Source organism: Balaenoptera acutorostrata, chromosome 4 (genome assembly GCF_949987535.1).
Source record: "Balaenoptera acutorostrata chromosome 4, mBalAcu1.1, whole genome shotgun sequence".
Taxonomy (NCBI): domain Eukaryota; kingdom Metazoa; phylum Chordata; class Mammalia; order Artiodactyla; family Balaenopteridae; genus Balaenoptera; species Balaenoptera acutorostrata.
In genome coordinates this window covers 24,334,776-24,356,566 of record NC_080067.1, presented here as the reverse complement: position 1 = coordinate 24,356,566, position 21,791 = coordinate 24,334,776, and the positions used below count along the sequence as shown (strand labels likewise).

The following is a 21,791-nucleotide window of genomic DNA, read 5'->3' as shown; positions in this document are numbered from 1 at the left end:
CATAGTAGTCTCTTATCCTTTGTATTTCTGTGGTATCGATTTTTACAGTTCCTCTTTTCTCTTTTATATCCTCTTTTTTTCTTGGTGAGTCTAGCTAAAGGTTTATCAATTTTGTTTATCTTTTCAAAGAACCAGCTCTAAGTTTCATTGATTTTTTTTTTCTATTGTCTTTTTAGTCTTTATTTCCACTCTATTTGAACTTTATTTCCTTCCTTCTGCTGACTTTGGACTTTATTCTTCTTTTTCTTATTCCTTGAGGCATAAAGTTAGGTTGTTTATTTGAGATTTTTCTTATTTCTTACTTATTTTTCTTGTTTATGATATATGCATTTATTGCTATGAAATTCCTTCTTAGAACTGCTTTTGCTGCATCCCATAAATTTTATGTTACATTTCCATTTTCTTTGTCTGAAGGTATTTTTTGATTTCTTGATATAATTTCAATCTTCTTAAATTTATTAAGACTTGTGGCAGCCTAGTATATGATCTATCCTGGAGAATGTTCTATATGCACTTGAGAAGAATGTGTATTCTGCTGCTTTTGGATGGACTGTTCTTTGTATATGTTAAGTTCATCTGGTATAACATGTCATATACAGCTTATGTTTCCTTATTGAATTTGTCTGGATGATCTATCCTTTGATGAAAGTAGGGTATTAAAGTACCCTACTATTATTATTTTATTGCTATCTATGTCTCCCTTTAGGTCTGTGAATATTTGCTTTATGTATTTAGGTGCTCTTAGGTTGGGTACATAAATATTTACAAATACTATATCCTCTTGTTGGATTGACCCCTTTATCATTATGTAATGCCCTTGTCTTTTATTACAGTCTTTGTTTTAAAGTCTGTTTTGTCTAATATAAGTATAGCAACACCTTGGCTTTCTTTCAGTTTTTATTTGCATGGAATATCTTTTTCCATCCTTCACTTTCTGTCTGTGTGCATCTTCAGATCTGAAGTGAGTCTCTTGTAGGCAGCATATAGATGGGTCTTGGGTTTTTTTAATCCACTTAGCCACTCTCTTTTGATTGGAGAATTTAGTCCATTTCCATTTAAAGTAATTATTGATAGGTATGTACTTATTGCTATTTTATTAATTTTTTACTGGCTGTTTTGTAGATCCTCTGTTCCTTTTTTCTTCTCTTGCTCTCTTCCTTTGTGGTTTGATGACTTTAGTGGTATGCTTAGATTCCTTTTTCTTTACCATTTGTGTACCTACTATAGGTTTTTGCTTTGTGCTTACTATTAGGCTTACATATGACAACTTACAACAGTCTATTTTAAGTTGATAACTTACGTGTGAATGCATTTTAGGGGCTTCCCTGGTGTCGCAGTGGTTAAGAATCCACCTGCCAATGCAGGGGACACAGGTTTGAGCCCTGGTCCAGGAAGATCCCACATGCTGCAGAGCAACTAAGCCCATGCGCCACAACTACTAAACCCACGCACCTAGAGCCTGTGCTCCACAACAAGAGAAGCTTAAAGAAATCACTCATAAGCTGGTTTAGTGATGGTGAACTCCTTTAGCTTTTGCTTGTCTGGAAAGCTCTCCTTCAATTCTGAATGATAACTTTCCCTGGTAGAGTATTTTTGGTTGGAAGTGTTTTCCTTTCAGCACTTTGAATATTGTGCCACTCCATTCTGGCCTGCAAAGTTTCTGCTGATAGTTTTATAGGGGGGCTCCCTGTAATGTAACTACTTGTTTTTCTCTTGCTGTTTTTAAGATTCTCTCCTTGTCTTTAACTTTAGAGATTTTAGTTATAATGTATATGGTATGAGTCATGTACTCAACAAGAGACCTCTGAACTCCTTACTTCTAGGTTTACATTTAAGATGGAGGTTGCCAAGTCTGCCTCGTAGATAATCCAGGCATGTCTTGCTGTTACAATTTTGAGAGAGAATTACTAACAGATTAGGTTTGTCACAAAAGTCAACCTCCTGTGTTCCCATATAGCAATTCTGACATCCTTTTATAATTGTGTCCGAGCTCTCTGAAGGCAGCATCTTTCACCTGTGTGGCTGCAGAATATAGGATGGTGCCTGGTATGCAGAGTGTCCAGTAAATACTGAATGAAGGTATTCTCTCTCCCCCACACTCTGAACTCAAAGTGTAGCTTTTGAAGGAATATATTAGTCATTAGACATGGCCCAAAAAGGACTCAGTACAACTCTTTTCAAAATGAGTAGTTATTGACCAAGATAAGAGGAAAGCAACATTATTAGATGTATCTTCCTAGGCTGGCTAGCAATGTCTTCTCTTAGGATCCCACAGCAAAAAGAAGCAATGATGAGATTCTGACTTCCATACCTTGTGATCAACTTGAAATCAAGAATTAGAATATTACGGTTAAGACTTGCCACCACAGACCCATCACAAGCAAGAAATGTGATTAGACTCTGTCTACTGGTTTGTCCCCAAGGACATGGGTGGACACGCGAAGGGAGGGTATCTGTTCTACGCCACCTGTGCTTTGTTGTGGGTGGGAAGACAGGCCAAAGAGCTTGGAGCTTTGGAGGAAATTTTAGGTCCTTAGGTTCAAGGTATGTTTACTTTTGATTGAAAGAAAACATATTTGACCAGATTCAAATCCTTTTACTGCCAAAGAGGCTTCATTTAAAGAGAAAGAATATGGAACATTTCATAATCAGGAGCACTTTAGTACCTATGGACAAGAAAAGTGGGTAGCTGTTTTGCTAAACTTCCCTGGCAGTCCTTTTCTCTCACTAAAGTATAGAAGCTTTATGAAAGCATAGACTGTGTAGTCCTGTTCAACCCCAGCCCTTCCCAGCATCTGGCAGCTGCCAGGTACACGGGAGGTGCTCAGCAAATACTCGAGCGGCTGAGGCACTCTAGGCAGGCCACCTGGGCCACTTACGTCTCATCAAACAGGGGATCCAGGGTCTTCCGCTTCACTGAGGTCTTCTTACGACTCGCCCACCTCCTTTCTGGCAACAAGTAGACACGGACGTAGGGATCAGCTCCACTGCTGGAACAGGGCATCAGGTTTCTGATTTGGTTTCAAAGACATTAAAGAAAAAAGACCCCTGGTTTTGAAATACTGAAAATACTCATTTAGAGAAAGCTGTACTATCCATACAGCTTTAGATGGCCTTGAGGATAAAAATGCCCTGCAGTCTAGACCAAAAAAAGCAAAAGTCTGCAGAATTCGGAGGACATCAGATGCATGGTTTTGTAAACATGCATTTTGTAAAGTTGGGTGTAGAGCCAAGTACCATTCCATCTGAAGGAAGTTGAAGATTCTCACTTGAGAAAATGTCCTGGCTCCAAACCACCCCAGACAATTTTGCAGTGGTTGTGTCTGAGCAAAGCCCTTGGCTCTGGAGCCCATCAGCACCATTGAGGATCTGTTACAGCATGCACAGCATGCAGGCCTTCAAACCTCATTCCTTCCAAATGTCTACCTTGTCTACCTTGGGGCTGCCTGCCCCTGCCACTGCTCCGAGTGCCCCCACTCTGATTTTGGTCACCTGATGCTCTCAAATAACCTTTCCTGGCCCTAGCATCCCTTTACCTGCAGCCGTTGATTAGCACGCTGAGACAGTGCTGCAGACACACATAGCGCACCGTGAGCTGGATCTCACCCAGCCCCTGATGCCTGAGATCCTCGTCTCTGTAAAGAAAGGCCTTGTCATTTCTCTTGCCATTACAGGTGCTGGCCTCTCCCCGCACCCCCAAGCAGCATGTAAGTTAATAAAATAATTCTCAGTAAGGTTCCTTTTAGTTGGAAGTCAGTTCTATCCAGCATTCATGTAAAATTATCCTACTTCACAGTAGGAAAAGCATGGCACAGTAGGAAGAACCCTGGAGAGCAGCGTCTGCTTTTATACTGTGATTTCTTGTGGAACCTTGAGTGAGTTATTCGACCTTTATGATAGTAAGTTCTATCTTGTAGGGTTATTGTGAAGATCAAATTAAATAACATGCTAAGCCCGGAGTCAACATTTAATAAATGTAAGCCACTGATTATATAATTCCACATTCTAAGCTTTCCATACCATCCCAGTATAAATAACTCTTTAGAATTCAGTGTATGTTTCTGCTGTAAGGAACCTTAACAACTGAAGTCCAACATCTATTTTATAGTTGGTGTGTAGCTAGAGCCACATGAGACTTTTTGGCATGTGCACGCGTGCTTTCTCTCTCCCCAGCCTGTGTTCTTTCTATCTCACCATGCTGCCTCTCATGAAGCCATTTTGTGAAAAACCAGAACTTGCACAGAAAAGTAAGTTCATATCTACTTTTCCATCCAGGGAGGTATTTTTCATGCAGGTCATTTTAAAAAAGAAAAGATTAAGCAGAGAGGTGCATACTCAGTGTTGAGGCTGACATCTGTCAGGTCAAAGCAGGAAGAGGCCAGGGAGTTGAGCGAGGACATGCTGGAAGCCAGCCTCTTGGGTGGCCATGCGAGTAGGGAGGCAGGGCATTTCATGGGTCTGGGTGACTTGACGGGCCCCGGACAGTGGGGGCCTGGGACAGCCAGGAAGATGGTGGACACACTCTTCTTCTCCCCCATGGGTGCCCAGAACCCTCTGGCTCTGTCCTTGCCTTTGGGCTCTGGGCCCATCTCTTGAAGTGTGGGCTTGGTGGCACTGGTGGTGGCTGTGGTGCTCTTGGAGGCTTGCTTGATATCAGAAGCAGGGTCTGGAGGGCATGGCAAATCTGCAGGGCCCTCTCCCTGTGGTGGGGCTCTGGGGCCCTGGTTGGTGGCAGCCTTCTTAATGAGCAGAGGGCCTTTCTTTAGGGCTTCAGGTCCTGTGTATGGGCTTCCCAGCTCTCGTTCTTCCAAGTGCAGGAACTGTAAGCAGATGACAGGGTGGTTTATGGGCTGGGCACACCACTACCACTCTCTCCCCCTCTGCTCTCACCTTAACCTCTGGGAAGTGGTTCCTTCTCTTTTCTGGAAGGAACAGTTTTCTCAAAACTCAGTTCCTTCCTGACTCCCCAAATCCAATGGATTTTTACCCCCAGACCGTATCTTTTTACCCCTAGACCATATCTTCCTTAACCTCTCTGCCCCTGGCTCACTCTGACCAGACCTTCTGTCTTTTCCCTTCCTCCTGCCTCACCAGTCTTCATGAAGACTTGGTTCTGATCCCCTTTTCTCTATCCACTGGTACTGGATGCTGGAGACCTGGCCAATTCTCACAACATGCACTTCCCCTCGGCGCAGAGGACTCCCAGATCTACACCTCCAGTCTTGCCCTCACCTTAACCTTCATATAGATCACCAGCTGCCTTCTGGATATGGTCATTTCTAGCTGTCACCTTATTTACCATTGCTTTCCCTAAAATGTGTTTCCTATCCAGACACACCCCTGTGCTCGTAGCACCAGAGTTTCAAACCTCAGCCATTGTGTCTCTCCTTCCCCTTTTCCCATCAGTCATTAAGACTCTTCCTAGGAACTTCCATTTCCAGCAATAAGGCGATCAAAATATTCTGAAAAACCTCTTGTTAGGAATGCTCAATAAAAATGAAACAAACATACTTTTAAATGCATAGCCAAATTCACAAGAAAGTAAGGAAAATCCTTAGGTTAAAAAAAAAGAGAGAGAGAGAAAACTGAAAAATAAAGGTTAACTTTCCCGGGGTCATTTATCAACCATGGACTCCAAGGGGTTTGGAGAAGAGACCTAGGGTCAGAGTAGGGCCCATGAAGGTGGGATATCTTTAGTGAAAAAGTAGTCTAGGATAAATAAACATTTCACCGACCAGCAAAGACTGATGACAAGAATATATCTATCTCAGCCTGTACTCTGGTTGGGGGAAATAGTCTTTCATGAGAATCTGGCACCTTATAGCCTGTCTCCTATAAATTTTGGGTTCATATTTATACCACCCATGGGGTTTTGAAACCGAAAGTTTGAAAATTAACATAAAAGTGGACTCAGGTGTGTAATGTTCCTGAGGTGCTTGGTTGCAGCCAAAGCAGAACTTCCTTGGACGTGAACAACCTCAATCCAGGTCACAAAGGTAACACTGAACATATGTCTGCAACCCAAGTTACCAAACGTAGAAATGAATCACCATGAAAAAGCATCAGCAGACATAACAGACATCAAAATTTAACTACCAAGATCTTCAGATAATAGAATTAACATACATTTTAAGTATTTTCAAATGATTAAAGATGGGATAGAATCATGAGAAGATAATAAAACACAAAAAAGAAAAGACATTGTAGATATGGAAAAGATAAAGTGAAAGATGAAGAATAGCCTTTGAAACAAAAACTGGGAACAGGTTAAACAGCAGGTTAGGCATAGCCAAAGAAAGAATTAGTGGTCTGGAAGACAGGTCTGAGGAAATTAGAATGTAGCACCCAGAGATAAAGAGATGGAAAATATGAAGGTGAGATCAGGTTAAGCCATGGAGATGATGATAAGGTCCAACATAATAGAAGGAATTGTAGAAGGCGGGATTAAAAGATTAGGAGAGGCAATATTTGAAGAGAAAATGGCTGACAATATTCTGAAATTGATAAAAAATATGAATCCATCTCCTAGCTTCTTCCCAACACAGTGCAGATACTTAGTGCTGGGGCAGACCACCCCCTGCCTACCCTGGGGGAAAAGGGGAGAGGTTTACCCGAAGCACCAGCCTCATGGAGATAAGGCTGTCCAGGCCTGAGTGGTCCAGCTGGAAGCGCTGCTCGAGAGTAAGGTCTGCACAGGGGAGAATCTGGCACAGGGGGAACTCCAGCACTCCTAGGGCACATTCTTGGTCATCATCAAGCACCTGGGCAGTGGGCCAGTCACAAAACAAGAGGATAACCAAGTCCCACCCTCACCAGCCTACTCTCTGGGCTCCAGCCAAGACTGAGTTCACTTCAGTAAGTATGTTCTGTGTTTCTTTTGGCCTCTGGTCCTGTTCTGAAAACTGGAAATGGGACCAGGCCTGGTCCCTGCCTTCAGTCAGGGCAAGAGAGTGACTCAGGGTAGAGGCAACTATGATCTGTATGAGGCAAGCCTGTCAAATGCCGGGGCCATCAGGGCTTTAGGGACTGATGAGCTGTGCTGCTCTATGATGGGACTTCCAGACAGGGCTGAGGGTCCCCAAAGACCCCAGTTCTACTACTTGTTGGTCATGAGATCTTGGACAAGTCATCATTTGAGTCTCTATTTGCTCAGGTGTAAAGAAGCTCTCTCTCTTCCACAGATCTTTTTTTAAAGAAGTACATCATCATTAACGTCCTGAGTAGATTCCAACCCAGGCCACGCTGGGTGCTAGGTAACAACTGGAGAGACTCTGGCAGGGAGCACCAAGGGACCTGAGGGTTTGTCCTTCCACAACCTCCTACCCAATGACCTTGGTCACTAGGCTCACGAATATGTGGGCCCTCAGTATCCTCTCCTGACTTTACTGCCGGGCGAGCCTGCTCAAGCCCCCTACCCGTCCTAGCTTAGATGCCTCTTAGCTCTGTTCCAAGAGCCCAACTTCAAGCAAACCTTCAGATGCAGCTGTTCAGTGGCCACGTTGTGCACAAAGAAGGAGAACACCTGGCTCCACACAGGGTCCTTGCTGTGGGGACAGGTCTGGGGACAGGAGAGGGAGAGATCACTGAAGGGTCAAGTTGGGCAGGGCAGGATACCAGCACCCTCTGCTCTCATTCTGGCCCCCTGGTGCCATTGGGAGCCTTCTCTGTGTCCGCCCAGGGGTCGAGCCGAGCACACTACAGCTCGTGCGAGGCACCAGGGCAGGGCAGTCAGGCTCAGAGGCAAGGAGAGTTTGCCAGGAAATCTCACAGGGGCTGAAATCCTGCCAGCAGTAGAGCTCACTTCCAGGGGGACTTTTGCTGCTGGGGGTGGGGAAAAGGACATAGGCGTAGAGCCGTGCCTAAGCTTGAACTCTAGTTCTTCTGCTTTCTAGCCCTTAGGTGAGTCCCTGATCTCTGCCTCCAGATTCTTGAACTGTGAAACTATCTTGTGAGGTTGTTTTGAAGACAGAGTAATATAAAGTGCCTATCGTGTGCCGGCACCTACTAGGCATGCAGTGTAAGCGAATTCCCTTTTGCTTCTCTCCCTGAAGTGTTGGGGCACCTGCCCATTTCCTTAGTCCTCGGCTACACGCCAGGCTGTCTTACCTTGCTCAGGTGTGTCTTCTTGCCTACAGATAGCTTGACATAGGAAGAAGGGTCTCTGCTGACTTTATTCTGTGAGGGGACAAATCCACAAAATGGAGGTGGCACCCACAGTGCCAACTTGAGACCCTGCCTCTCAACCCTCGGGAGCACTGGTGGGACCCGAGGCCACCCAACCGCTTCCCTTTGAGAGAAGGCTCCCCAGGTGCTCCCAGGAGCCCCGGGCTCCCATCACTGTGCCAGCACCTAGACGGGGCTGACCCCAGGGGGAGCTTCCGCGTTAAAGGTGGGAGGCCTGGCTGGGCACAGGCCCTTGGTCCCTAGAGCTGTGGAGACAGACAGGGTGCAGTTGAGTTCCGGCTCCCCCTTAGCTGTGTGACACCAGCACTTAGCTTTCCGGGTCCTATTTTTAAAATGGCAATAAAAATGGACACACGGCCACCATGGGGCTCAGGCATAGCAGATGTGGGGATGAGCTGCCTAGCCCGGTGCCCGGCTCACTGCAGACTCACTGAACGGCGGCACTCATTGGCCCCGGGCTGTGTGTGCACGGCGTCCGTCGCCCAGCAGACGTGGGGCTGTGGTTACTCTGGGGAAAAGGAGCTGTGACTTGCTTTCACACCCACACTTACCCTGGCAAATCTGGAGAGCTTTTTGGCTCGATAGTCACCATTTAGGTAGTCAAAAGGGTGTCTCTGCAGCACGAGAACAACAGGGTGAATGAGCAACACGTGGATATTTGAAAGTGACGGGCACAAGGCAGGGTCTGTGTGACACTCTGGCTGTGTCACCACTCACCGGCAGGTTGCAGGCGCTCTCCAAGAAGACCACGAGAATGGCAGTGGAAAAACTACCATGGTCCTACAAGCAGACACAGACCCTCACTAGGTGCCCCCAGCAGCAGGAGACACAGACTGGTTTAGGAGAAGCCTCTTCATGCCTGAAGAGCCAGCCCTTGCCCTCCAGACTGGCCATACCTTCCCTCACAACCTAGCTCTTTGCTGAGGCTGAAAATACAACTGCAGCATGACAGACTCAAGTCAGAACCGGTGGACTTCCCTATGAACTGGGCTGACAGGCACTAACAGAGCGTTTAAGGATCCCATCCGCCCTGTGTGGAGATGAGGGCTGAGGGACGTGCTCCCCAGAAGGTGGGGCTGGCTGGAGGACTCTGTGGGCAAGATCTGTGGCTTCAGCTCGCTAGCCCCCTCCCTGCCTCCCCACACAGCTCTCACATGGACCAGACCTGCCACAGGTTTCCCCGTCCACCCTTCTGCCAGGGAGCCCGACAGCCCGCACTCACCTCCATCACGGCTTCCGGGTCTGTGATCAGTGAAAGCCACTCCAGCCTCAGGTGCAGCTGCCCGCTCCTCGTGTCCTTCAGGGCAAACCACTGCAGGGGGAGGGGGAGGGGGAGGAGGGCTTGGGGAAGGGGCCAGTGGGACGCTACTGACTCTCTTCAGGCAGCTCAGTTCTGGGACCCAGCAGGGCCCTAATAGGGGCTTCAGGGAAGAGGTGAACCAGCCCAGACAGGGTAGGCTCTGGACTAGGAGAGGTGGTTATGGAAGGACAGAAGTACTACACTTCGGGATGGAAATGATGCTGTCCACAAGGAGGGGTTTGCAGGCACCAACTCTACCTCATCCACCACTCTGTTGGTCATGACGTCCCCGAGGCAGATCTGCAGGCTGGAATACACAGGGAGCGGAAAGTCAGCTCAGCCCAGAGGCAGGAACAAGCAGCGGGCGTGGAGGCCCACCCTGAAATCTATTTTGAAATATCTGAGTGGGACCCTCAAGACAGAGGACCTTATTCATCCCAAGAATGAACGGGAGACCACTTGGAGCTCAAGCAAAGGAAGGACTGTCTAACCATCGGGGCTGCTCCCACTGGGCGCGCTGCCCGGGCAGGCAGGCGGCTCTGATCCCAGAGGGGAATAAGCAGACACCGCTGGACACACTGGCTCTGGATTGCTCAATGAGGGTGCTATTGGCATTTGGGCTGGGATGAGTCTTCACTGTGCAGAACTGCCCATGCATTGCAGGAATTTCGCCTCCCTGTCCTGTGTCCTCTAAATGCCAGTGGCACCACCTCCTGCAGTCATTGTAATAACCCAAAATGCCCCTCCATTTCCAAAACTGGCCCAGATGCCCTCCGGGGCTACGTATGGTTGGCATGTGTGTGAGAGGCGGTAACACATTCACGGCGTGCCTTCCGCCTCGCCCGACCCAAGCCCAACTGGAGGGTCCTGAGAGCCAGGGGGGAAATTAATTCCATGTATCTGTTAGAAATGTGCTTGAGCTCAAAACACACTTGGAATCAGTTACCTAAAACACGAACCACAAGACACACTTCTAATCTGCAACATTACAAAAATCACAACTCCTTTCTCACAACTCCTTTCATTAAGAGGAAAAACTAAAAATGATAAGTAACGTGGTGAGCTATTTCTCAGGTGGTCAGATTGTTCCCCTCCCATTTTGTTTTGTTTCTATTTTTTAAAATCACCTGTTCACGGAAACAAGCTAAAAAATTTAGAAGTAAGAAGATTTGGGTAAAACTCTCTTTTCTGCTGCCTCCTAACCCCGGCCTCTAAGATGAGCAGCGGTGTGGCGTCCACACAAGTACATGCGAACACACATACATGTCCATCCTCCCTGGAAAGATGTATCAACTGCTCAGGTCACTCCCAACTGCTTCCCTTACTTCCCTAGATAGAAATGAATATCCTCGAGGTCAACATACATAGATCCTACTCATCATTTTTAAAAGCTGCGGGATATTCTGTAGTTTGGCAGTGACAAATTTGTTGAAACACTCAGGCAATGTCCTCTGACTCTGGACATTCACGTTTCCAGCTTTTTTGGTTTGTCACCACAGATCGGTCTGCAATAAACATTTCAGGTATAATGCTTTTATAGGAGATTCCTGGAATTGGGATGGCTGGACCAAAACACATGTAAATTTAGAGTTTTGATAGCCAGCCCCCACGCCAGTCATTTCAATCCTCTCACAGCCCTGAGGCTCTGTGTTCCTATGAACTGGAAGGAGAGAGAGGTGCCTTGACCTGCAGGCCACAACGGCTGATGAAGCAGACCTCAAGCATGACCCCAGGGGAGCCAAGTTCCAGCTCAGAGTGAGCAGACGGTTCCTGGGTACCGGGGGCCTGGCCATCCATGCCAGCCTTGGCCCTGCCCACTGCTCCAAACGGGGACTCTGGGTGCATTATGAGGAGCACAGAAAGCAGAGCCCACGGTACACAAACGTCGGGGCCCTCCCTATACCCCAGAGGGCTGGGGCTCAGGGCTGGGCACTCGGGAGGCATCTGGGGGGAGGTTTGTGGCAGCGGTGCGGAATGATGGGACTGGTTGCCTGGTACAGTCACCACGTCAGAGTGCAGCGAGGGTTGCAGGGCCCTGGGCGGTGGAAGCAGGGGTACCTGTGCCTCAAGGCCTAGAGCCCTGCGCCCCCAGGCCCAGCTCCGCCCTCCTCCTCACCTGCCCAAGAAGTCATCCTTGTCAGGATCCTCATCGTACAGGTCCACCTCCAGGTCCTGCCCAGGGACTTCATACACTGTGAACTGGAAGGAAAGAGAGGTGCCTTGACCTGCAGGCCACAACGCCTGATGAAGCAGACCTCAAGCATGACCCCAGGGGAGTCAAGTTCCAGCTCTGCCACCTGCCAGCTCGGAGCCCTGGGCAGGTTCCTGCCCTTCTCAGTGCCTGGAGAACCCCACCTGTAAGAAGGGAGTGATGCCCTCTCCTGCGGGGTGCGGAGGATTAGAGGCAGCTTGTGCAAGCCTGCGGGCAGGGTGGGTGCTCGGGATGCTGGCTGCTGTGTTTTCTGCCCGGGGCTTGCAGCTTCCAAACTGCAACACTCAAACAGCCTGTGGGCCTGCCCTTCACACGATACGGATTGTGGTTGAACTTAAGGCAGAACTTCAGGCTCCCCGTGTCTGGATCTGGGAGGGGAGGCTGAGAGGACTGGGGCAGAACTGCCCCTGAGCTTCTTTGATTTGATTTGAAAACTTCCAACAAAGCCAGCTCTGGTTGGGAAGGGACGTAGGAATCTGTCTATAGGCTGGCCCTCCATCAGGGGCCAGAGCGGCCCACCTCTGGAAGCCTGTCCCCAAGGGCCACGCCTGTGGCCCAGTGTTGCCCGTGGGGGTGTGAGGACCATGAAGGCAGGGCCCTCCCTTGTTTGGGACAGAACCACCCAGAGTGGAGCTCTGGAGGGCATGGAGAGCAGCCGGGAGCCGCTAAGGAGACCCTCACCTCAAACACCTCGTTCCAGGTGGGGTTCAGGTTCTTGTGGATGGTCCTGCTCCGGAAATGCTGCAGGCCGATGCTCACCTTGGCGTAGGGGTCTGACTTGCCTTGGTGTCCTAGGAAGTTGTCCTTCTGGGCCAGCTTTTCTGCCTCCAGCAAGTGGACTCTGATGACTCCCTGGAAGATGCCCCAGCCCGGGCTTCACAGCTGTTTCTAAGGCCCTCAAAGCCCCCGACATCGGAGCCCCAGCCCCACCTTACCCTCCCCGTGTCTGGACAGGGAGACAGAAGCCAGAGACGACAGCCTCTTGGCCAGGGCCACGCAGCAAGGGACGGCAGGGCCCAGGGCTGTGTCCACTGCATCACGATGCCCGGCCACATCCCCGGCCCTCCCGCCCCTCCGTGCCTCCAGCCTGCCCCGTGAAGGGCCCGTTCCACTGCGGCCACTTCCTCGTCCTATGCCAACTGCCACGCCACCCGAGCGGCTTTCCTCCTGCGTTCCAGCCCCTCTCTAGCCTACACGTAGACTGAGGCCCGGGGTCATTTCTTCCCACTACCCAGGTGTACACACCCCTGTGGCCGCTGCCTGCTGCTGGCAGGGGGTCCCTGGGCTCGTAAAGGCCCCAGCAGTGAGTCACCCCACTCCCAACGCCCTAGGCTGTGTCACAAGTCAGAACAGAGCACAAGAACCAGGAAAAACACAGTTCAGGGGGCCAGTAGGCCTCTGGCCTAGAACTATTTCTTTTAAATATCAGTAAATACATATGCATTTGCCCTTTGACCCAGCAATCCCACGTCTAGAAATCTATCCTCAAGACATACTGGCAAACAAATGAAAAGATATGGACAAGGCTCTTCATGACAGTGCTATTGGAAATAACAGAAGACCAGACACAGCTCAGCCGTCCATCAGTAGAGAACTGGTTGAATAGATGCGGTACATTCACGTGGTGGAGTACCACGTGCCACACTGTCATGGGGTGACCCTCATGACACACGCATGATAACAGCAAGGTGAGGAGAGCGGTGGCCTGCTGCCACCCATCCCAGAAAGGGGGACTACACGTGTAATCAGATGCGTACCCACAGCCATCACGCGTGTATGTGCTCATATCAGAAAACAATGAAAAATACTGGAGGAGGAGGGACTAGGTGGTAGAAGCTAGACTCCTTAAAGTACAATTTGTTTTTCACACTGGCCTTTAGAAGTGTGCAAATATTTTACATGATTGTAAAAGGAAGTTAAGGTAAAAATTAAACTCTAGAAACAGAAAATGGAAGGAAACAAATCAATGTAAATATTCACGGCCAGTTGTTGTCACAGACACACAGAGAGGAACTATTCCAAGTGAGTTTAAATTGTAGCCACTTGACAGTACATCTCTAGTGGGATATGCCCTAAGGACAGAATGTCTGCAGTAGCTATGAGGTAGGTGACGGTGCTGTACTGAGACTGCTAAACACGCAGTGTGGGGTAAGGGCCATGTGTCACCCCTGCGTGGCCTGAGTAGCCTGATGCCTCACACCTGGCTCTGATGGTAAAAATAGGCACTCTCCTGTCTCCTGAGGCCCTGACTCCCAGCCCCACGGCCAGGGCACCTTCTGCGGGGAGGCCATGAGGCTGTCCTCCTGAGGGCAGCCCTGAGGGCCGGCCCCCTCCTCAGGGGCCTCCTGAGCTCCCAGGACGGTCGGGGGCAGTGGGGCTGGGCACCCAAGGAAGCCCCACGTCCTGGCTCCTTCCCAGAAGATGTAAGCGTTCTTCCTGCCACCAAAGGATGGAATGGGAGCCTCCTGTCCCTGAAGGGAGAACGGGGGGCTCCTGGAGTTTCCCGGGAGTGAGTGTGACTGCCCACAGTCCCCAACACAGGCCGCATGGGGGGACCAGGATCCAGGAAGGAATGCTCCCTGGGCTTTCTCCCTCCCAAGACGGGTGACTTTGGGCAAGTCATTCAACCTTCCTGAGACTCAGTCTTCGCGCCATAAAATAGGATGCCAGGCCCTCACAGGGCGGAAATGAGCATCGCCATCTGAGGGTGCATCTCCCTGGCCCGTCTGTCCCTCAGCTCTGGGCCCAGTGCCCTGCGGCCAGTGCGGGTACTCACGCAGGGCAGAGGGAAGCGCAGGTTGGTCAGGTCCAGCCCCTTCTTCACGGGCACAGTCACACGGTTGGGCAGCACCAGGTGGGCAGCGATGAGGTCCTCCAGCAGGCTGTCTGACACCTCACTGGGGACAGTGGGCACGCACAGCTGTGGAGGGTGGCACCACCTCCCCCAGGCCACCTGCCCGTCTGCCCATCCCTGGAGCTGGAACCAGGAGCAGAGCTTGGGGGCAGGTGGGCCCATCTCGGGACAGAGCAGCCCTGACCCCAGCCTGCCTGGATGGGGGGTAAGGGGGAGGATGTAGGGTGTACATTTTGACCACCCCTGAGCCCCCCCACCCGAATCCTGCTTTGTTCTCTGAGGCATCACAGCATCGTAGCCAAGAGCGAGGACATGGATCCTGGGTTAGAATCTTGGCTCCGTCAACCACAAGCTGCGTGACCTTGGAAAGTCGCTGATGTCTCCAGACCTTAGTTTCCTCATCTCTAAAATGGGGATAATTATGCCTACTTCCTGGGGTTGTTATGAGGATGAGTTAATACGTGTAAAGTGCTGAGAACAGTGCTTAGTGCCCAGTAAATGCCAGGTATGTGTTCACTGTTGTAGCCCTTCTACTCTCTGACATCACCTTGAAATCCTCCTTCTTTATTGCCTGACTCTATCTCGCCAGTAGAGGGAGACAGGGGCAGTGCCCAGAACAGGGCTGGCACGCAGTAGGTGCTCAGGAAATATCTTCTAAGTGAAAGAATGCATGACTGGATTCTCTGCGCCCAGGGGGTGAAGATCAGTGGGAATGTCCCCAGTGAGGGAGTGAGTGGTCCTCCCCGCAGGTGGGGACAGCTGCTGGGCCTGGCGAGCCAGCCAGGGGCTACCCTGGATGGTCCACTGTCCCTCCCTCCTGGGAGGTGTGTCCACACGGGGCTGGAGCCCTTCTCTGCTTCTCTCAGGGGCCTGAGGCTCTGAGCGCAGCACCACACCGGCCCCAGGAAGGTGGGTTGCCCAGACCAGCTCCTCCTCACTGGCCTCTGCTGTGACAGCTGCCCCCTCCCATGCCAGTGTCTGTGTCTGGGCGGGAGCCACTTGGGCTTCTCACACACACTTGGGGAGAGAGTGGATGTGAACAAGGAGGACACTCGTGTGTATCCACACCCACTGTGCCAGCACTGCACATACCTGACTGTTCTCTCAGGGGCCTCAAGACAGAGGAACCAGGCTCCCCATTTACTGAGGAAGAGCCCAGAGAGGTGAAGTAACTTGTCCAAAGGCACACAGTGGCTGAGGGGGGGCCAGGAGCCTGGTCTGGCTGGCCTGGTACCAGAGCCTGCGCTCGCCCCTCATTAGCCCACGCGGCCTCCTCTAGGACGTCTCACCTGATGGCGTCACTCCAAACACACCAACGCTATCCCTCTGGAGGGGGCAGCTGCCCACCCCTCTCCTCGTGCAGAGAGGGAGAGGGAGGGCACAGCCACGGTGTGGGTCCCGTCACTGGCTGCACGGCCCGGAGGGCCCCACCTCGGACTGGCCTGGCGGTTCGCACAGGCACTTACTTGATTCCCGGCGCATCCAGCAGGTTGGTCAGGCCTGTCCAGTTGATCTGCAGGTGCTGCAGGGGCAGAGGGAGGCCGTTAGGCTGGAAGGAACCAGAAGCCCAGGCTGAGAACCCTCTGCCAAGGGCCCCGCCCCCGCCCCCACAGAGAATTCAGCCAACTGGGGGGGGCACCCTCTGCGGGGGGGCGAGGCGGGTGAGGGCGCCTCCCAGTCCTGCTCGGGACCAGGGCTGTCAGGCGGGCTGCTTCCGCCGGGACCACAGGAGCGGCCCGAGGGCACGGCCACAGGCCAGCCTGGCATCCGAGGGCTCTGAGTTACAGCCTCCTCTCTGTGACCTCAGCCACTTCTCCAGGCTGTTTCCTGGGCTCGGGGGAAGCAGAGTCGAGCACCTCAGGCCGCCTTAGGGAGCACATGACATGAGGGGTCCAGGTGGGCTTCGGCAGCGTCTGTTCTTGGGCTCAAACCCAGTGTCTGGGCCCAGTGGGCGAGCGCCGGCCCACAGGGAGCGGCAAGCCCACCTCGTCCTGGGACTCACCGGCTTTTGAAGGAAGAACATGGTCACAGCTCCCACGAAGGGCTTGTCCACCAGGAGGGGCTCCAGGATGACCCGCAGCGTGCCCTGCAGCTGGACAGCACAGAGGGCCTGGAGGGACCTCAGCCGCCCTTCTTCCCGCACCTGCTCTGCTCATTCATGCCCGAGCCATCCCCAGATGTCAGGGCCACCTGCCATCACAGCAGGGACCACACTCGGGGAAAAGAAGCCAGCCTGCAGCTGCCACCCCTTTGCCGGTTCCCAAGGGCCACAAGCTGGCCCCCACTGCCTTGCTGCCGGGGGGCTGTAGCCTTGACCATGGCCGGGACCCAGGAGTGCTTTCCAGCTCCAGCTCAGCTCCTCTACTCCTACCATAAAATAGCTCTATCTCCTCCATCCACCTCAGTTTCTCAGCACCGGCTCTGCATCGCTTCATAAAGAGAGCCTCTCACTTCCCAGGGCAGTCGAAGCCTCTCTGGCAGGGGGTTTTGATGAACAGAGGCAGGCGTGGGGCTGTCCTGAGCAGCGGAGTGGTGAAGCCCAGCCACCACTTTCTGGCCCTGTGATCTCGGGCCTGGAGTCCCTTGATTGGTACCAGCCTCTGTGCTTGGTGTCAACACCCCCGCTGCAGCCTCCTCCAGCTGGGAGCCCGCTTCCCCTGCCCTGACCCCCAACCTGGAGGCAGTCACGCCGGGCTCCGCCCACCTGGATCCCGTTCACACCAGCCTGTATCTTCTGCAGCTCCACGCTGATCTCACAGTCCCCGATGTAGCTGAAAGTGGGGAGGGAGAAGGAAGGCGGAGAGGAGGGGCAGGTCCACGACTCAAGAGAGATTGGGAGACTCGCCCAGTGCAGCGCAGCCCAAGCCCAGATGGCCAAGCCCGAGCCCTGCATCACCTGGATGTGGACTTCCTGACAGCCTTGGCTTTTCTCAGCTCTGCGCAGACACTGCCCAGACCCCCCAAGGCAGCCCCCGGGGTCCCCGCACCCAGGGGTCCCACGTGCATCCCCACCTCTGCCCACGAGGGCAGAGACCTCTGGGCACCACTTCACCCCACGACATCCCGCAGATGCGAAGGAGGGGGTCTGGGTGACACACTGCTGTGCCTCTGCCCCATCTCTGCCCAGGCCTCTTCCCCAGGGACACAGAGCAGCCCCGCAGCCTCCATCCGCCATTCATGCGGGCTGTTGCTGGGGGTGGTGAGGTGGGCTCAGTAACAAGTTCTCAGAAGCCTGAGTTCAGCTGGCAGCTCCTGCCAAGCGATGGGCACAGGAAGCCCAGAATGGGTGCCCTTGAAAGTAGAGAGCAGAGACCCCATCAAAAGACTGAAGGAGATGCGGAGGGAGAGGGTGGCCATCAAACATCTGCAGGGCACAGGCAGAGGAGCCAGACGTCACAGAAATGCTGAGTGTCCCCTGGAAGGGCAGGGGGAACTCAGGGACCCCAGGGGCTCCCTGAGATGACTGGAAAGCTGGGTGCGTGGGCTAGATGACCTTGACGTGCCCCAACTATTCACACAAGGATCTTGTGGCAGAGCCTTGGGGCCGGGAGGGACCAATTGCCATTAGCATCTCAACACACTTGAGACCAGCCCCCATACAGTGATGGGTGTTCTGGAGTTGCCTCCTGTCTTCCCAACGTATTCTCAGCGCCAGCCTCTGGGCTAAGGACAGGAAATACAGAGGCACTGGAAATGAATGGCAACCTTCTGGAACCTCAGGAGTTGATCCTTGGTCCTTTAAGCACAGTTCAAATCCCACCACCTCCAGGAAGACTTCCTGGATTGAATCTCCATTCTCTCTGACTCAAGCCTATTACAAACCTCATTCAAAAGGGGTGCCCCTGCCCGACCCACTGAAAAAGTCACTTGTGTGTCTTTGCATCCTTTAGTTTTTCTGAGGTACCACAGAGCCCAGTTCTCCTGCTGGCCTTTCACAGCCTGTGCTCGGAGCTCCCTGGGTTGCACCACAAGTCCCCACATTTTCTTGTCACACTTGCTTTCTCTTGCTACATCCTCTCTGAGACAGCTGGTCTGACCCTCCAGGTGACCTGGCCTCCAAGAAAGCTCTGTTGCCCAGGCCTTGGTACCCAAAACACGCCTGGTGCCTGGTCTATGGGAGAAGCCAGGCCTGGGCTGAGGGCTCAGACAGTAGTGGCTCCCCTGGGACCATCGGTTCTCTTGCCACTCCTCCCCGTCCCAGCAGGGACCTTGTGCTCCAGCCCAGGGGGATGAAGGGGTATATGTGCTGTGAGGGGCTTTCGCACCCCAAATGAGTGTTTCCCTGCGACTCCATCTTCAACCTGGCTGTTCCCACAGTGTTCCCGCGCCCCCCACACCTGGCCCCAGGAGCACGAGGGCTCACCAGATCTGCAGGTCCAGGACCACCTGTCTCCGGTTGCACTGGTTAGTGTGCACCTTGATGCCGTTGATCCTGGGGTACTGGAAGAGATGCCAGAGGACTGGGTCAGCAGGGGTCTTGCGGGGGGGGGGGGGCGGGGGGCGGGGTGCTGCTGGCTCCCTGCCCGGAGCTGCGCTTCGTCCACAACAACCAACGTGACCACTGCACTCCCGGGATGAGGCATGAAAGCAGAAATCCACCCTGCAGTCCCTGCCCATCCTTGGCACCCTGATACCTCCCTCTCCAAACAAACAAAAACTCTTCATAATAAAATGTTGGAGAAAAAAATTCAATCAACCACACTAGAGGAAAGATTCTATCATCCTTCTATTCTCTCCATGGAAAGCGATGCTTACAAATGCATTGTCACATGAAAAGGTTATCAAAGAGTATGGAGCCAAAAATGCAGGAAAAAAAGTATTACAGGGATATGTTGAACAGTTCATGTAAATGATTATGTAACTTTTCCCAGAGTTTGTGATACGTGTGATATGTCAGCTTTTTTAAAAGGACAACTTGTTGTGATTTATTTTCTCATACGTTCTCATACTTATTCAACATTCATTTTTGTCCTGGTTTTACACTTCAAGTTTAAAATTCTTTTTCTTTAAGAGGGTCCCCAGAATTGTAGAAGCTTCAGGCCACACAGCACCTGGCTTGATGTAGAAGACCCAGAAAAACCAGCAGAAGCCTCGGGAGGAGGAAGGGGCCTGTCACTGACCTGCCCCAGCCTGAAGTCTGCTCCTGGGCTGGGGGCTGGTTTGCAGGCACCTGTGGAAGCTCAGCCAGCCCCAAGGCCCCCATCTGCAGAGACCAGCCCTGGAGAAGGCTGCCTACCTGGAGGCCCCGCCGCAGAGAGGAGGGAAAACCACTGTGAGCATCTCCTCTGTGCCAGGCAGGGCGGCCCTGGCTCAGGGCTCACAGTGAGTGTGGGGCACCAGGCTGGTCAGGTGCCCCACGTGGAGCACTGCTCACCCACCCACGCAGAGCGGCCCTGACGCCAGGCCTGTTAGTCACGCTTCACAACCACCCTTAGAAGTGAGTCCTTTCCTTTTACAGATGAGGAAACTGGAGCTCAGAGAGGTTAAGTCACTGGCCCAAGGTCATCACAGCAGTGAGCAGAGTTGGGCATGGACGTGGGAATCAGAGGAAGCAGGAAACACTCATGGGCGTGAAGGGAGTGGGTGTAGTGAGCACACTGAGCCTGGCCAAGCCCAGGAAGGTCACGTGAGGAAGTCCTCTGTGATGCACTGCCCCCTTCCCCCGCAGTGGAGAGGAGAGGGATGGGAGAGCTAAGAGGGGTGGGAGGAGCCAGGACACGAAGGGCTTTGAATCCAGGACCAGGAGCCAGCTATTTCTCCTGCAGGGCTGGGGCATCTGGTCAACTTGCAGGTCCCCCCCCACCCCCCCCCCCCAGCCCCGCCATGTTTTCGTGACAGGGTGAAAATCATCTCTCAGGATCAGCCACTCCTAGTGAGATGGGAGATGGATGGGCCCCTCGCTGGACAGCTGGTGTTTGTCAAGCGGAGTAAATTTGAAGCTTCGTTTTTCCCCAGACACTCCAAGGACAAAGTTAGTGGCAAGAGCTGAGTTCTGCTGAAGTAAAGAGATAAGATGACCAGTCCTGAGGTCAAGGAAAACTTCTCTGTCTGCACATGCGCAGGAAGGCTCCTTGGGGGTCAAAAAGGGAGGGGGAGCCCCCCCCACAATAAGTGTGGACATGCACCCACAGTCCTCTGCGGTGGAATCCATCTTAGCAAAAAGTTGCGCACGCATCTTGGGGAGGGTCCTAGGACCAGTCAGATGTGGGAAAAGAAATGAGACCATTGGCCAAATGTAAACAAAGACCAGGAAGAACTGCCCTACATAAAAAGATTTAACCGCCTCTTTACCGCACTCCTCCTCATTAGGGAGAATGCCCACCCCCTTTCTCTCTGGGTGTGTATTTCTGCCTTGATTCTGCCTTAAACAAACAATTTCTCCGTGTGCTCTCGCACATGTTATGCTGTGTCTCTGATAATAAACTTTGTACCTGTTTTTACAGTTTTTGCCTCCTTGAAACATTCTTGCTTTCAAATGGGGGCAAGAGTGAGGGCCACTGCTTCTAGCCTCTAGCCCCCAGTGGCCTAGCGGTTAGGATTCCCGGTTTTCATCCAGCCTCCCCAGGTCCAATTCCTGGCCAGGGAACTAAGATCTCGCTTCGGGACCGCTCACAGCAGTCTCTCTGAGATCACTAGGCCTGCCTGCTTCTGCCACCAGCAAGGGACCACTGTCCCACAGGCATCACCACCCAACAAGCAGCCTGGCCGGGCAGGGTCTGCTATAAACACAGTGGTCCGCAAGCTTCCTGATCCTTTGTCTGCTGAGTTCTTCAAATGCCAACTCAGACACCACCCCTCCCAGAAGTCCTCCCTGACTACCACACTCCCACGCCCCTCCACTCCTGAAGCCACGCGTTCCTCCACGTCGTGCATGCACTGCCATGTCGGTGTCCATCACCCACCAGTTTATACGTCTGTCTCCACGACAGGACAGGGACCTTCCTGAAGGCAGGGGCACAGCCACACCATCTCTTTCTACACTGCCTTGCACATAGCCGTGCTCAGGAAGTCATACGTGAGTGAAACAGGGAAAGAACAAATGAGCCAACAGATGCTGGGACAAGCGAGTCCTGGCAGAGCCTGAGTGGCTTCAGCCAGAACCTCCAGGGCTCAGGTAAGGCTGATCCGCCCCCACTCGGGAGGCTAGGGGGGCACACACCCTGGGGCTGGCAGACAGCTCTCATCAGGCTGGCCTGCCCTCTACATCTGCTTGTTCTGGAGCTGACCAGATGCCAGTGCCT

The 21,791-nt window shown here is 52.3% G+C and overlaps 1 protein-coding gene across 2 annotated transcripts in view; it reads right to left on the bottom strand.

Moving 5' to 3' along the window:
- Positions 1 to 21,791, bottom strand: part of ESYT3 (extended synaptotagmin 3) — a 49,527-nt gene that overhangs the window by 6,695 nt on the left and 21,041 nt on the right. The window contains exons 4-20 of one of the 2 annotated variants that reach the window (XM_007170333.2): positions 18,914 to 18,990; positions 17,255 to 17,321; positions 16,553 to 16,642; positions 16,017 to 16,072; positions 14,473 to 14,593; positions 12,378 to 12,548; positions 11,601 to 11,683; positions 9,743 to 9,791; positions 9,407 to 9,496; positions 8,902 to 8,964; positions 8,736 to 8,798; positions 8,107 to 8,175; positions 7,472 to 7,558; positions 6,612 to 6,761; positions 4,336 to 4,820; positions 3,537 to 3,635; positions 2,880 to 3,011 (exon numbers count right to left, since the gene is read on the bottom strand). In XM_007170333.2, the coding sequence (XP_007170395.2) occupies positions 2,880 to 3,011; positions 3,537 to 3,635; positions 4,336 to 4,820; positions 6,612 to 6,761; positions 7,472 to 7,558; positions 8,107 to 8,175; positions 8,736 to 8,798; positions 8,902 to 8,964; positions 9,407 to 9,496; positions 9,743 to 9,791; positions 11,601 to 11,683; positions 12,378 to 12,548; positions 14,473 to 14,593; positions 16,017 to 16,072; positions 16,553 to 16,642; positions 17,255 to 17,321; positions 18,914 to 18,990 (1,952 nt within the window). The remainder of the gene's footprint in view (positions 1 to 2,879; positions 3,012 to 3,536; positions 3,636 to 4,335; positions 4,821 to 6,611; positions 6,762 to 7,471; positions 7,559 to 8,106; positions 8,176 to 8,735; positions 8,799 to 8,901; positions 8,965 to 9,406; positions 9,497 to 9,742; positions 9,792 to 11,600; positions 11,684 to 12,377; positions 12,549 to 14,472; positions 14,594 to 16,016; positions 16,073 to 16,552; positions 16,643 to 17,254; positions 17,322 to 18,913; positions 18,991 to 21,791) is intronic. The other variant, XM_057545742.1, reaches the window with a different exon arrangement.